The sequence below is a fragment of the Micromys minutus genome, assembly GCF_963924665.1.
Source record: "Micromys minutus genome assembly, chromosome: 4".
Taxonomy (NCBI): Eukaryota; Metazoa; Chordata; class Mammalia; order Rodentia; family Muridae; genus Micromys; species Micromys minutus.
The window spans coordinates 59,668,658-59,682,091 of NC_137973.1; the positions used below are offsets into that span (position 1 = coordinate 59,668,658).

Sequence of the window (13,434 nt, forward strand, 5' to 3'; positions counted from 1 at the left end):
AGACAACACAGATCTAGCCAGCCTGTTAATGTTGTAGTGAGATTTAAACAAATTCACTCAGTTCTAAACATTTCTTTGCTTTCACTATATACATACAGAAAAACAAGACAGGCATACATACACACAGAGCAGAGAGACAGAGGAGGGGGGAGGGAGGAGGTAGGAATGGAGGGAGAGAGGGAGGGGGAGGGGGGAGAGGGAGAATAATTGATGAAGTGATTTTTGTTGTTTTGCTTTCTAAAACCTAAACACTCCACAGGATTACAGTTTGATATATTCCTGCCTTGTCTTTATATGAATATATGCATTTAATTTCCTATTCTCTGGCTGCAAAATTAAAAGAAAACAAACAAACAAAAACCAAAAACCAGGGTTAAGTGTCATCCCCAAAGTCTGTTTTATGCTGCTGTCATTATGTGTAAATTGACCCAAATCCCTGTGGCCTTGCCCACTGTATTACTGATCAGATTACCCAGTTCCCTTTCTCTACATCCTTAAAAGCTCTTTCATTTATTAGATAGCCTCAAAATTAAACAAACAAACAAACAAAAACCTTGTTTTGCCCAGTTGAGTTACAGTAAGAATCAAAGTTCTTTGGGGCTGTGGTGAGCTAATCCAGTGCATGCTACCTTCTGGCTTTACAGAATATTACTAAATAAAAACACTAAATGGAAAAAGGGCAGTTCATACATTTCTGTTGGCTTCATGTTGACCTCATTTAACAACCAATGATTCTCCTAAAAAAGACTTGTCTTAAAGAAGGACAAACCACCACTGCCACACTTAACACTTATACATTTTATTTAGTTAAATCAGCCATTGTACAACATTGCAGCTATGTATTGTTAGTGTTGTATTGTTTTCCAGTAACTAATACATGCCCTCATAGATATATTCAATTAGTGGTATCACCATGGGAACAAGATGCTGATTCATCAACTGAAAATTCACTTCTTCTCACAGTATTCAAGTTTTTGATAACACAGCAAAAAAAGAAAAGAAAAAGAAAGAAAAAGAAAACAGATCAAAATAAAAAAAAAAGAGTGAAGAACCATTATGTTGCCACACAGACATCATCTGCACTGCAAATAACACAACAGAAAGGCTTTTCATGAGCTCCTGGGGCAGGTCTCACAAGGTGGCCACCTTGTATCTCAAAAAGGGCTGCCACCTGCCTCTCTCTCTCTCTCTCTCTCTCTCTCTCTCTCTCTCTCTCTCTCTCTCTCTCTCTCTCTCTCTCTCTCTCTCTCTGTTTGGATGCCAAAGAATACTTTGTTTCTACTCAACCCCCAGAAAGTGCTAGTGCTGGGGCCTCAGGAGACTTGGCTGATGAGAAACCTCTCTCCCAGGAAAGCTCTTCTCTTGGCAATGTTACTTAAAAAGATGAAGTGCTATTATTTGTCCTCTTTGTGTCCGACATTCCAGGCAATGAGTCAGTTCTGCACGTGGGGAAAGGCCAGATAGGACTGGAAAATTCTATCTCTGGAGGGTAGACTCTTTCTTTCTTTCTTTCTTTCTTTCTTTCTTTTTCTTTCTTTCTTCCTTCCTTCCTTCCTTTCTTTCTTCCTTCCTTTCTTCCTTTCTTTTTAATTTCATCTTCATTGAATATACTTTCTTTAACAAATAATTGATTCAAAACGTATACTGTTTATATGAATATATTTGTGAATATATTTATATATATATGTTAAAATGCTACACAGCTTCGATCGCTAGAGGGATGAGACATGGGGCAGGGCATAGGGATCACTCAGAATGTCATTGACCCTTCTCTGAAACAAACAGAAAGCCACACGAATGCACTTCATTTTCCAAGGGTGTCTGGGTTTCAAATAAATAAACAACAAAAACAACAAAAATATTAATCAGAACCAAATTTTCCAAGGATTTCTCAATCTCGTCTGCAAGTTGAAGAGCAGACATGGCTAGAAAGTCAAAACTCAGAGTGAAAATCATTAGTGTGACAAGAAGGGCTGTGTGTGTGTGTGTGTGTGTGTGTGTGTGTGTGTGTGTGTGTGTAAGTTTAATGCTACATGCAGGTATTAGAGGAAAGATAAACCTGGGGGGGGGAGAAAAGAAACCACTCTAACATGGTGACAGCATTTAACCTTCTGTGTGGTGCATAAATCTTGTTTCCAATGAATTATCTACAGTGCAGTGGCCAGAAGAAAGTACCACCAGTAAGACAGCGTGGTTTGCTAAAGCAGCAATGAACACTGGAAAACTACAGTAGTTATAGCTTTTAAAATACCCTGCCAACGTGTCCAAAGTCAAAAACACCTGAAGGTGCTAGAACACCACCCCTGAAGCTTCTAGCACCAGAATACCTCACTGTTTCCATCTGCTTGCCTGTGAGCCCTTCTCCCCCTCCCTCAGGGTCGCAGTTCGAGAGCCAGTGGCTATGGATGACCAGTACTAGAGACCGCTCCTTGGGATCCTTCTTCAAGATTACGATCCCAACAGCTTTAGGAGCAATGGCTACTCTGGAAATTCTAAGGACGTGTCTAGGTCTGAAGTGTTCCTTCTGTAGAACTGTATTACCATTTGATTGTGTTAGCAAAAAATCATAATTAACCACTGTCCAGCAATATCTAGAGGCTTTTATTCCATGATGCCCAGTGTAATTATGACAGGCAGTGGTTTGAGTTTTACTGTTGTTCTTCTGAGCATTTCGGCTATATACATTATACATAGATATCCTTGGAAGGATTCCCCTGTCACTTGAAGAAGTCTGCAGGTGAAGTTCTTCTGATGAGTGGATTTTCATGGAGCTTGAGCAGAAGCAAACAATGGAGGTGCCAGTTCCCAGGTTAGCACGGATGCTCTAAATAGTGGACAGAGCATCCGGAATGAAGGACTCCATCTTTGGTCACAAATTAGCTTATAGTTAGAGAGGGGCGGGGAGAAAGAAGGAAAAGTAGATGCTGTGTGTTTGCTGAGTGTGGAAACGTCACGAGATCCCAGTAATTAGGTCACTTCAGTCACTCCTGCGTAGAAATGGAAGTTGCATATTGAGTGGGTTTGTGGTTTCTAGTGAGAACTGGGCGGCTCCTCATTGGCCTCTTGCTTTGTGTTCTCCTTGCAGAAATGCCGAAGGAGTTGCTGGAGATCTCGCTGGAGGTCGTCTTGGTCCAGTGCTTCGGGAACATCCTCCAGGTGCTCCAAGTTGATGCGCTTCCCCTGCTGGTCCTTCACCACAGCCCTCCTCTGCGTCCTGGTTTTATTCATTGTTGTCCTACGGGAAGCAGAAGAGACTATTAGGCTCTTTCTTCCCTGAACACCCATGTGCTTCCTGCTTTACCTCCGCATCTTCATATTAGTTTAAGGACAGGCATGTGTCTCACATTTGTCATAAATGAGCCTCTCCTATCAGAAAGGACTCACCAAACATTACCAATTGTATTTTGGAACAAAGAGCAATTATTTTTTTCATCTTTTAGAAATACTTCACATGAATGACTCTGTGCCTCATTCTATTTTATTTTTTTTCAAATAGATGAAGGTAGGCCATGACTCCTATTTTGGTTGAGCGCGTAGATCTAAAAGATCCTTGTCTACTCTGAAATAACAATTCCACAGGCGCCTCTGGAAAGCTCAGAAAAAAATCATTTAAAATCTACTCACTTCCCAACCCAACTTTGCCCAAATTTTATTTTACTAGAACTTTCCCAAGAGATCCAGATCTTAAAGAACTGAGATATTCTATCAATACACAAGAAGGGGACTACCAACAAGAAGGTCTCTGATGATTCCCCAGGAGTTGGTAAGGAAGGGAAAGAAAATGGATCTGACTTGTGAGGGCCTGTGTATCCTCAGGACTTCCATGTGCTTAACTCCTGAGCATCCCCTCATGCCAGTCAGCAGGCTGCATCTTTCCCTGCTTTCTCACAAGGAGCTTCTTGACAAAAGATGCTATAACTTACTGTCTTTTAAAATACAGTTATTTTTATAGATTCCTCACTTGAAAATGATATTACAATTTGTTCCTTCTGTGTTCTTCTCGCTTTCTACCTGTGAGAATAATGATTCAACTGCAAATATGTGTTGAATATATTTTATATACTATCATATTTATAACAAATAAGGAAAACAGACTTTAGAGGAGTTTAATGACATCCCACATTATTTTAGTTTTAAGCATTAGAAAAGGGACTGAGATTCCTGAGCCTGAGTCCATATCTGGGAAGTCATGAATCTTCTAATCCAACAATAGAGAAGGACCATCATTTTTCTCATGAATTCCCAGTGTTTAAAAGCTGGAGTTTTGACAATGGTCAAATCTAGAAATACTTACTGGGATGATCCTGGATTCTAAAAATTTATTTCTTCCATAGTATTTCCAGCTTTCCTCCAAACATCCTTGCTTTCTTCTCCCTTTCTCCTAATCTCTCACTCCAGGAGATATTATGTAAATTGTGTTTTTCATTTGATGACATATCCACATTGTTCCTCTTGATGGAACATCCAAACTTGATCTCTGTGGATGCCATCAGTTTGTGTATTTCTGGTGGTCACCCCCATTGCTGCTTCTCTTACTCCACAAAAGGCAAATACCAACCTCTTTCTGTAATGGTTAGGGAAGGCTTTGTAGCTCTGGTGTCTCATGGCAGGCCTATAGCCTAGGACTCTTTCTTATTTTGGATTTCAGTTTTCTACAGATGTATATGCATACACATGCATATGATAAATATATAAGCTGAATGTCTATGCACTGTAGAATTACACAGGGTGAATACACGGTGTCTGTTTCTATCTTTGGCTTTGTATCCAGCACTGTAAAAAGACAGTGAGTCAACTGCTTCCCAAATATATTCTAGTTCACAACTCATGGAACACCAGGGTTTGTGAGGATTGTATAGTTTAATCTGAGCAAATGGACAAAATAGTTAGATATTCAAAACAATAGAAACATTTCATCCTTAATTTATATGGCACTTATAAGTTCTAGGAGAGCAATTACGTTCTGCCAAATTCATAGCTGCTGCTGTTTCTCCCCTTTGAGCAGAGGGTGATAGTCTGACAGGACCTTTAATTTTGCTCTTCTAATTATTATGTTACAGAAACCTAAAATAGCCCCGTGGAGTACTATACATGACGATCTTCCTGCTCTTTTCAGTGAGATGAATAGCACAGTAATAACTTGGGTTCCCACTGTATCTTTCACTCGGTAGCTGCAAGGTCCGTGAGAGACCTGATGCTTACAATGGTGCCAGAGGACCAAAGGAGTGAAAGCAAACAGAAGTGAAGCCCAGTTCAGGCATCTGACTTGTGATGGGGCAGGCAGGTCACTGTGCCCCCACACACATGGGAAAGGCTGCTCACTACTTGCGCAGGCTCTTATCAAAGCTGCTTTCAGCAGCACTCAGTACATTCAGGATCTCAGGCATCAGACTTATGCTCTTATTTCTTGCCACTCACATGCAAACTTGTTAACAGTGAAAGGCATGTGCAATGCAAAGCCACCACAGACGAAGACGGAGCTGGATATGGTTAGTTGCCAAGCTAATCAGTATGCCATTGATTAGATTTCTCTTCATGTAATTTGCAAATGTATGAGCTTGGTGGTATATGCCACCTACTTGACTATACGGGCAATTTGCTTGAACCCAGAAAGTGAAATTGTATGAACAAATGGCTTGCCATTGGCATTAATCACTATTAATTTGAAAGCATCAATGGATATTATAGGGGCAACATGCTGACACAACCGTGCCTGACCTGTGACTTCTCAGACATGACAGTGAGCATCTCAGGAGGCCTCTGCCCTTTTCTAACATTAGAAACCAATTGTATCATGTTAGTTGGCAAAACATCACCCCATGCTAACCCAAACCTCTTAATTATCGATCCATCCTCCTTCAGGATTTCATTCTCTACTAAACTGGGCAAGTGGACTTTCATGTGGCTACCTGTGTAACCCAAAGCCTGAGGTAAAAGAGAGAGAGAGAGAGAGAGAGAGAGAGAGAGAGAGAGAGAGAGAGAGAATAAGATTTGACTCCTCGACCACAAACCTTAAAACAGTCTACTGTCTGACCAGTTGTGGTGATACAGAAAGAGGTATCTGATAGAACAAATGAAAACTCCCATGGGTTCATATGGGTACTGGGTTTTATTAACAATCCCTTAAAATCCCATTTGTGTCACAGATAGTTTTATACTACCTGTCAAAGCTTTTAACTAACATCTGTGCTGACTGGCTTTAAATGACTTCCTTGTTTTACCACAACCCTTCTGATTGTGGCACTCTGAGTGATAAAGGACAAAACCAAAAACAGTCTCCAGAGTACCACCAGAGAATTCACCTTTTGAATGTTTGAGAAGTCAGATGTGCAGAACTGAAAGGGTTTAAAGAAAGCTGACTTTCAATATGCAAATACACTATGCTACTTCAATTGCTAATACAATATGGCAGTTAATACCCTTGTTCTTGTTGTGTTGTTGATCTAGTACCTGCGAATCAAATCCAGTACTTTGTGAGGTCAAGGCAGGTACCCTAAAATACAACTGCATATGTGAGTAAATAGAGGACACAGAATATAGCATTTAACTTAAAAATGTTTTTTTAAGTAGATATTTTTATATGTCTGTCAGTCATCCCTTCTTCAACCCTTAATTCAACCCTTAAACCCTTAGATGTATTTTGGGATTGAGACAGTTTAGTATCTACTGATACTTACTGCATATTATTAAAGTCTAAGAGAAACCAAATGCCACATCATAATCAGGTCCAATGCATTTCATTTACAGAGAATGAATATTTTAGAAGTACATAAGAAGTTTTCATGTCCTACCAGTTTCCTGACAGCTCCTGACCTTTGTTTTCTAACTCTAAGCTGGTTTATGCAGACTCAAATGAGCTTGCCATTAACTCATAAAACTTTGTTTTTGTTTTCCTGAATTCCAGGAGTTTGTAATCATATTGAGAGTCTGTGGTTCAGACACTAAACAGCTGTTTCCTACCTGTTGAGAACCAGAATTTAAACAATGATCAATCCTTTTAAAAATAGAATAAAGGTAATTATCTTTAATGTCTATTATTGAAGATATTTACTAACAAGGATAAATTCTAACATCTGAATAGTGAACCCATTCTGCACTATTATATATTTACTTTTTTTACTTTCTTCTTTTGAGACAGGCTGCCACTAAGAGGTCCAGGCTGCTCTGAGCTTATTTTGTTGCATATGCTATCTTTGAACTTGTGATACCTTGCCTTAGCCACACGAATGCCAGTGTTCCAAGCTCAAGACATCATAGCTGGTTGTGTAATTTAACAGACACAGGGAATCTTGCCCCAACTCTGACCCCACCTCTGCAAGAATGATTCTTATAGTCTCTGTGTTTCTAAGAACCCTTTTGGGTGACGTTAATGAATACCACTGGGCTGAGGAAATATTACTTCACCACACAAATTGTTCAAGAAGGAAACCTGGTCTTTTGAGTTACCTAACACCTTTCAGGGATCTGTGTGTGAAACGAAGCACTAACAGATGAACTGAAAGCAACCATGAAATGTACATGAAAGGAAAACAAACACAAAATGAACTGGTGCCTCTGTACCTCTTCAAAGTCATCTTTGGCTGAAGGAAGGTCAGTAGTTAGGCTAGAGTCCCCCAGGCTCTTCTCCATCCGTTCTCCGTGTACCATTGTTGTCTTAACAACTTTGCTGACTCTACGACCTTCTACTGGTTCGGCCTGAAACTGTGAGGTACTGGACAAAATGCTGGGTTCAGACAAAGTCACCTAATGAATGAAGGACACGTGACAAACAATTCCCAACTGATAAAATGCAACAAATGGTGACATTTTCTGTGTTGTGAAAAAAGATGATTATAATACTGGCTTTCTAAAAAACAATAATTAGGAATAAGAGATCAATTGGTCTATTTGAGTATGCATAGGTACAGCACTGAGCCAGTTAATGGGTCATTTGAATAATACCTTAACAGCCACATTGCTAAAAGGCTGACAGGTGCAGTACAGACTGGCAACTTAGGCTTGATCTCTTCCCATTTTTTTTCAACATGAAAATAAACTCAGTCCCTGAAGGGAGAGCTTGAAAAGCTATGGGAGACAAAGTAGATGACTAGAGGGACTCAGATCCACAATCATATGATTCTGAAGATCTGAATGATTGCAGAACAGTAATATGTTCAAATTGTGTGTCTGTAAGAACCAGTGTGTGTGGTGGCCTGAAGCCTTCCAACAGGGAAGTAAAACAGAAAGTGATAAATTATAAAGCATGGAGTGGAGATTCAGATGGTAATTTTAATGATCCCAAAATGCATAAGTTTGAGTACCAAACACATGTCTAACGTGACCTTTGGAAGGCTGGTGTGCCCACAGGACCCAAGCACTGCAGTACACTTAGACACCACCTCTTTGTGACACACATCTGGCCAAAATAAAAAGTATTTTATTCTCTTAAATTTTGACTTTGGGCTTCTACTGTAACCAACAATGAAGTAAATAAAACATAGAAATGAAAAGAACCAAACAAAGACAATGGGTATAATGTCCACATAAAACTGAGATTCAATAGGAATGAACAGTTTTTTGTTTTGTTTTGTTTTGTTTTGTTTGCCAATGTTTTGTCTTCCTCTATGCAATGAACTCTGTGGAACTGGGTGGCCTCACCTCTGACTGCTGAGTGTCACTCTTCAATACCACACGCTTTATCACTTTGGAATAGCTGTCACCATCCTCGATGTTGACTGGCTCCTGCGGCAGTCCCTGCATGGTAATCTCTTCCTTCTCTGTGCCATCAGAGGATACATACCGCCTAATGATTTTCCGTGTAACCTGAAAAACAGTCATGAGTCTATCTTAGTTTTTAGTTACCATACCACAGCAGTGATAGCTTTTTTTTTTTTTTTTTTTTTTTTTTTTTTTTTTCAGTGATAGCTTTTGAACAGGAAGAGCGAGGTCAGCCCTGTCCGGAGCCCCTGGCCAGTACCTTCTTCACCACGGTATGTCCATTCTCATCAACATACTCTTCCTCTGTGACCGTCTCTGGGGGTATGTCAGGCATATCGTCTCCCTAAACAGTGGGAGAAAAGTGTTACTTAAGTCTCTAGCCAGAAGAACTATAGCCAAGTGTTTTTAATGTGAGAAATGTTAGAAAACCAGATGGAGGTTATGTCAAGAAGTATTGCTGAGATGCAAAATCTTGTTCAGTTTGATGAATAAAAATCAAAGCAATTAAGCAGGTAGATTAAAAGAGAAACAAACAGACAAAGGAACAAAAAAACACATGCTCAGGAAAATCTCACCAAAGTTAGGTAAAACTTAATCAACCAACAAAAATGAATAAGCAAGAGGAGAGACAGGTGAAAGCCGAGAAGCAAAATGTTTCTTCTGTGTGCTGGCTCTCAGAGGAAGGCTGCAAATATCCTTGGCTCTGCATTTACTTATAAATGCGACAGAGTGGCGGGAACTACTTCCCACACATGCACTACCTACAGAGCATGCTCAGCCTCAGCTGTTCTGGGTCTCTTAGCGAAGGACAGAGCTGTCCTGACGTGCAGCAACTTAAGAGTGGATACCTGGATAATCACTCTCCGGCGGACAACCCTGGTAGTTACCATGGCCTCCTCATCAGAGCTGGCCTCCAGCTCCCCTAATTCCTCTGTTAGCTCCTGGTGGAAGTATGTAAGAATCATTGGTTTTTGTTTTCTTTTGATTTTAAAGAATTTTAATAAAATTTTTTCTTGAGATAGGATCTTGGGAGACCATCCGGGCCTTGAATTTCCTATCACCCTGTCCCAAACTCCTCAATGCGAGGTTTACAGGTGTGAACCACCACATGTGGCTGCATTGTTTTGCTTAATTTCCTACTGAATGTCTTTACTACTGGTTTCTGCATCTGTCCATATCATATTCTGAAATTTATGCTGTTGGAAAAAAAATCGTCATTTTTGGTGGGGAAAAATACATGTGTAGTATTCTCAAACCTAACAACTATGTAGTTTCATTGCTTCCAGAACCATAGTGAAATACTGCTATCTATGGATCAGTCTTGACTAGGCCCAGAACAGAACTTTTATCCCATCCATGGACCAGCACATATTTGTACCTGAGCTTTCTGAAGGTAAGTCAAATTCTCTGGAGATATCACTTAATAGTACATTGTCCTGGCATCAAAAGTTGTAGGCCTTGAATAATATTATACTAGTTTTTCAAAGAAGTTCAGAGAATACTCTAAGAATTGGATCCAAAGCTAGAGATGAGGCTAGGAATATAATTTTGGATCAGAAAATATGTCTCAGGAGTCATAAACTGTCAGTTTTTCCTAATGGAGTCTGACTTCCTCTCTCCTTTGCTTTCTTCTTACTTCTCCCTCCTCTACCCTCCCCTCCTCTTTTCTCCTCTCTCTCTTTCTTCTTCTCTTCCACGTTTTTTGACAACATCTTGCTATATTATATCTATCCCAGGTTGATTTTAAAATCATGACCCTCCTGCCTTGGACTTCAGAGTCCTGAGTGACAGGTATGGACTCCCACACTCAGCTGGAGGTGGCAGGGAGTTTCTTTTTAAAGGAAAGGAGTATTAGCTTAATACATCTCAAAACACCCAACTTAGAGCTCTGCAGCCTTCTCTTTAAAAGAAAAGCATATAAATTAAAAACCAAATCATACATTAAATACATTCAGGAACCTACTGCCTAGCAACATGGTCAAACGCTTTATAATAATGGTTTTAAAAATATCTTACAACATAAATATTGTTTAAAACTCTCACTCGTCAACGGAAAGTAATTTCTAATTTAATGAAAAATTAGGACTTTCTCAGACTTCTCCAGGCTTCTCCAGGGAGAGGAGTTGTGAGGAGGAGCAAGCTCCCCAGCCAGTGCTGAGGTCTGTGGACTATCTAGATCACACTTGGGGAAATCATGGTTTAAAAGCATTTCTTAAGATGGACTGCGCCTCTGCTCACAACTTTAAAAGTCTCTTTATGACAGTGTTCCCTAGTGCTCTCTCAGGCCACTGGCAGGCATTTGACAGGCATTTAAGAAAATGCCCCCCCCCCCCCATAAGTTATTACTAAAACCAAGCTGAAGAACTTGCAAACTGCACTGGCAGAATGGCTCATCTCTCCGGCAAAGGTGTTTTGGGGCAGATTTGATCTGGGTCTCTACGCTCCACAAGGGGGCAGGAAAGGACCAGCTTTGACCTCCACACATGGACCTTGCTGCCTACAATATATATACACAAACAAACTCAACCCCACACATGCTAATTTTTTTAAAACAAAAAAAAAAAAAGTTGTACTTTTGCACTGAGGAGTGCTTGGGTGTTAATCATCCCAGATATGCCAATGCAAGCCTCACCTATGCAGGATGCTCACAGCCTGCAGGCTCAGCATCACCCTGGTGTTCCCTCAGCAGGTTTGCTCATCACCATCACTACCATCGCATGTGACTCTAGTAATTTTCCAAAGCTGTTCTATGTTTTCTCACTATAGAGTTTGTTTTACTTAGCAGACAATTACCTTAGAATTTCCCATGATGAAATCTGAGCTCCCAGTACAACAGCTAACATTGGAACTGCATACCATCTCCTCTGAATTTACTAGCTCTCAGGGGTTTCCCATGTCCGGCTTAACTTATGTGATAAGCCATTTTTTTGTTTCAAAGTTAAAAAAACAACAGGAAGTGAAACAAACAAAGAAACATTGATGGAAAGAGAAATGAGGAAGCTGTAACTGTCACAGGTGAGGAAGGGTGCACCAAGGAAGGAAAGCCTAACCTTTTGAAAAGCCACATCGCCATCTAATCTTTCAAAGACCTGAGGCTGCTCGTCTGTTGACTCCACTATGACCAGGCTGGTTTTCCTTGGAGAACTCTCCTCTTTGGGCTCAGGAGCCTCCTCAGGTTCTTGCACAATTGGAGAACCACGTTCGCTAGTCACTGGAGTCTGGAGACAAGGCTTAGCTTCCTCAGGGGGAGGGCTGATGTCCTCGGGAGTCTTACAGAGAGAGTCAGAAATGGCTGTGGCCTTTTGAGTGTCTTTCACTTCTGCCCCTGGTGTGGTCACACTGGAAAAAAAAAGTCAACTTACCACTAAAGAACATTGGAAAAGAAAATGAAGTTTTTCTTTGTGCTAGCCAGGATACTACGAGTGTGTGCACACACAATGCATACACATATATAAATATGAAAACATGGACATTGATGCAACAAAGATGTAAAGATGCTTCTGAAGCAAGCAAGAAAGGCAGTAGAATGAACAAACCACTGTTAATGTAGTTAGTGTAATCACAAATAGATACATAATTGCCTGTCTGTTATTTGATATAAGGACCTGTTGACACTGATGCTATCAAGCAGTTTTAAGTAATTCCCACATAGCCTTCAAAACCTCAGTTTCTACATAAGAACATGTGAGCCCTTTCTTTTTCTTCTTTCTAAAATATTTATTTACTTTCTTTATTTCTATGAGCACACTGCAGCTCTCCTCAAACACACACCAGAAGAATGCATGGAATCCCGTTCCAGATGGTTGTGAGCCATCATGTGGTCGCTGGAAAGTGAACTCAGGACCTCAGGAAGAGCAGCCAGTGCTCTTAACTGCTGAGCCATCTCTCCAGCCCCCACATTGGATTTTTTCTGCTCCTTGCTTTGTATCCAGCAGTTTTCTCTCCTGTCACTGATAACAAATGCCCAAATGTCTCTCTGGTGATTCTCTTCTTCCCTTGTTTTCCTCTCTATGTCTATTTTTTTAACCTTTCCTGTATGTCCTCCCTTGTACACTATGGGTAGGTAACAGAAGATGGTACCCACAAGAAAGAAATAGTTTCAAGTCTCCCTCTTCTTATGTTTCAGGAACCAGAGAACAAATCTCACTCAACGGCAAAGGAAATACTGGGCTGTGAATTCTTGACACACTAACATTGCTTCTGCTGAGCTCCTCTGTCTTCCTGGAAAGCCATGTTGCTCAGGCAGCTTTTCTATTTACCTGGTAAAGATCTGAGCTGAATGATGCTCTAGCATCCTTATGAGCAAACAATGCCTCTCTATCCTTACTCTCACTATATCCAGTCTGATACTAATGGTACTACATACTATGTACATAATTTATACTGCACTGGTGTCTTATACTTAGATACTACACAGCTTTACTGAAGTGCTCATGGGCTGCTGTTCTCATACCATCTCTGTGCAAACTCCAGTGCAGCCATGACACCATGTGGAAGTATTCCAATGAGATACAACAATCCTACAAGTAATGACTGTTCTGGAAGGAGTACACTGCAAAGGTGAGGCGCTGGCTTATCTTTGGCCTCTGGTTCTATTAAATAGGTAACAGGTGTGTGGTTATCATAATATCTAGATGTGGAACTGGATATTTGAAGCATTCGGGATTGTCCGAGGTCAAAGAACTAAAAGTTAGCTCAGGTAGAGGGGGAGTCACACAACACTGTCCCAATTATGTA

At 40.5% G+C, this 13,434-nt stretch overlaps 1 protein-coding gene across 9 annotated transcripts in view; it reads right to left on the bottom strand.

Annotated features, from left to right (window-relative positions):
- Nucleotides 1–793: 793 nt before the first annotated feature.
- ANK2 (ankyrin 2) overlaps nucleotides 794–13,434 on the bottom strand; it is a 539,079-nt gene continuing 526,438 nt past the window's right edge. For 5 of the 9 annotated variants that reach the window (XM_080915859.1, XM_080915857.1, XM_080915858.1 and 2 more), the window contains 6 exons: nucleotides 11,748–12,036; nucleotides 8,957–9,040; nucleotides 8,638–8,802; nucleotides 7,561–7,743; nucleotides 5,834–5,925; nucleotides 794–3,235 (listed from right to left, as the gene is read on the bottom strand). In XM_080915859.1, coding sequence (XP_080771985.1) covers nucleotides 3,031–3,235; nucleotides 5,834–5,925; nucleotides 7,561–7,743; nucleotides 8,638–8,802; nucleotides 8,957–9,040; nucleotides 11,748–12,036 — 1,018 coding nt within the window. In that variant the 3' untranslated portion in view covers nucleotides 794–3,030. Of the gene's footprint in view, nucleotides 3,236–5,833; nucleotides 5,926–7,560; nucleotides 7,744–8,637; nucleotides 8,803–8,956; nucleotides 9,041–9,545; nucleotides 9,639–11,747; nucleotides 12,037–13,434 lie in introns of all 9 variants that reach the window. The other 4 variants (XM_080915855.1, XM_080915854.1, XM_080915853.1 and 1 more) reach the window with 1 other exon arrangement.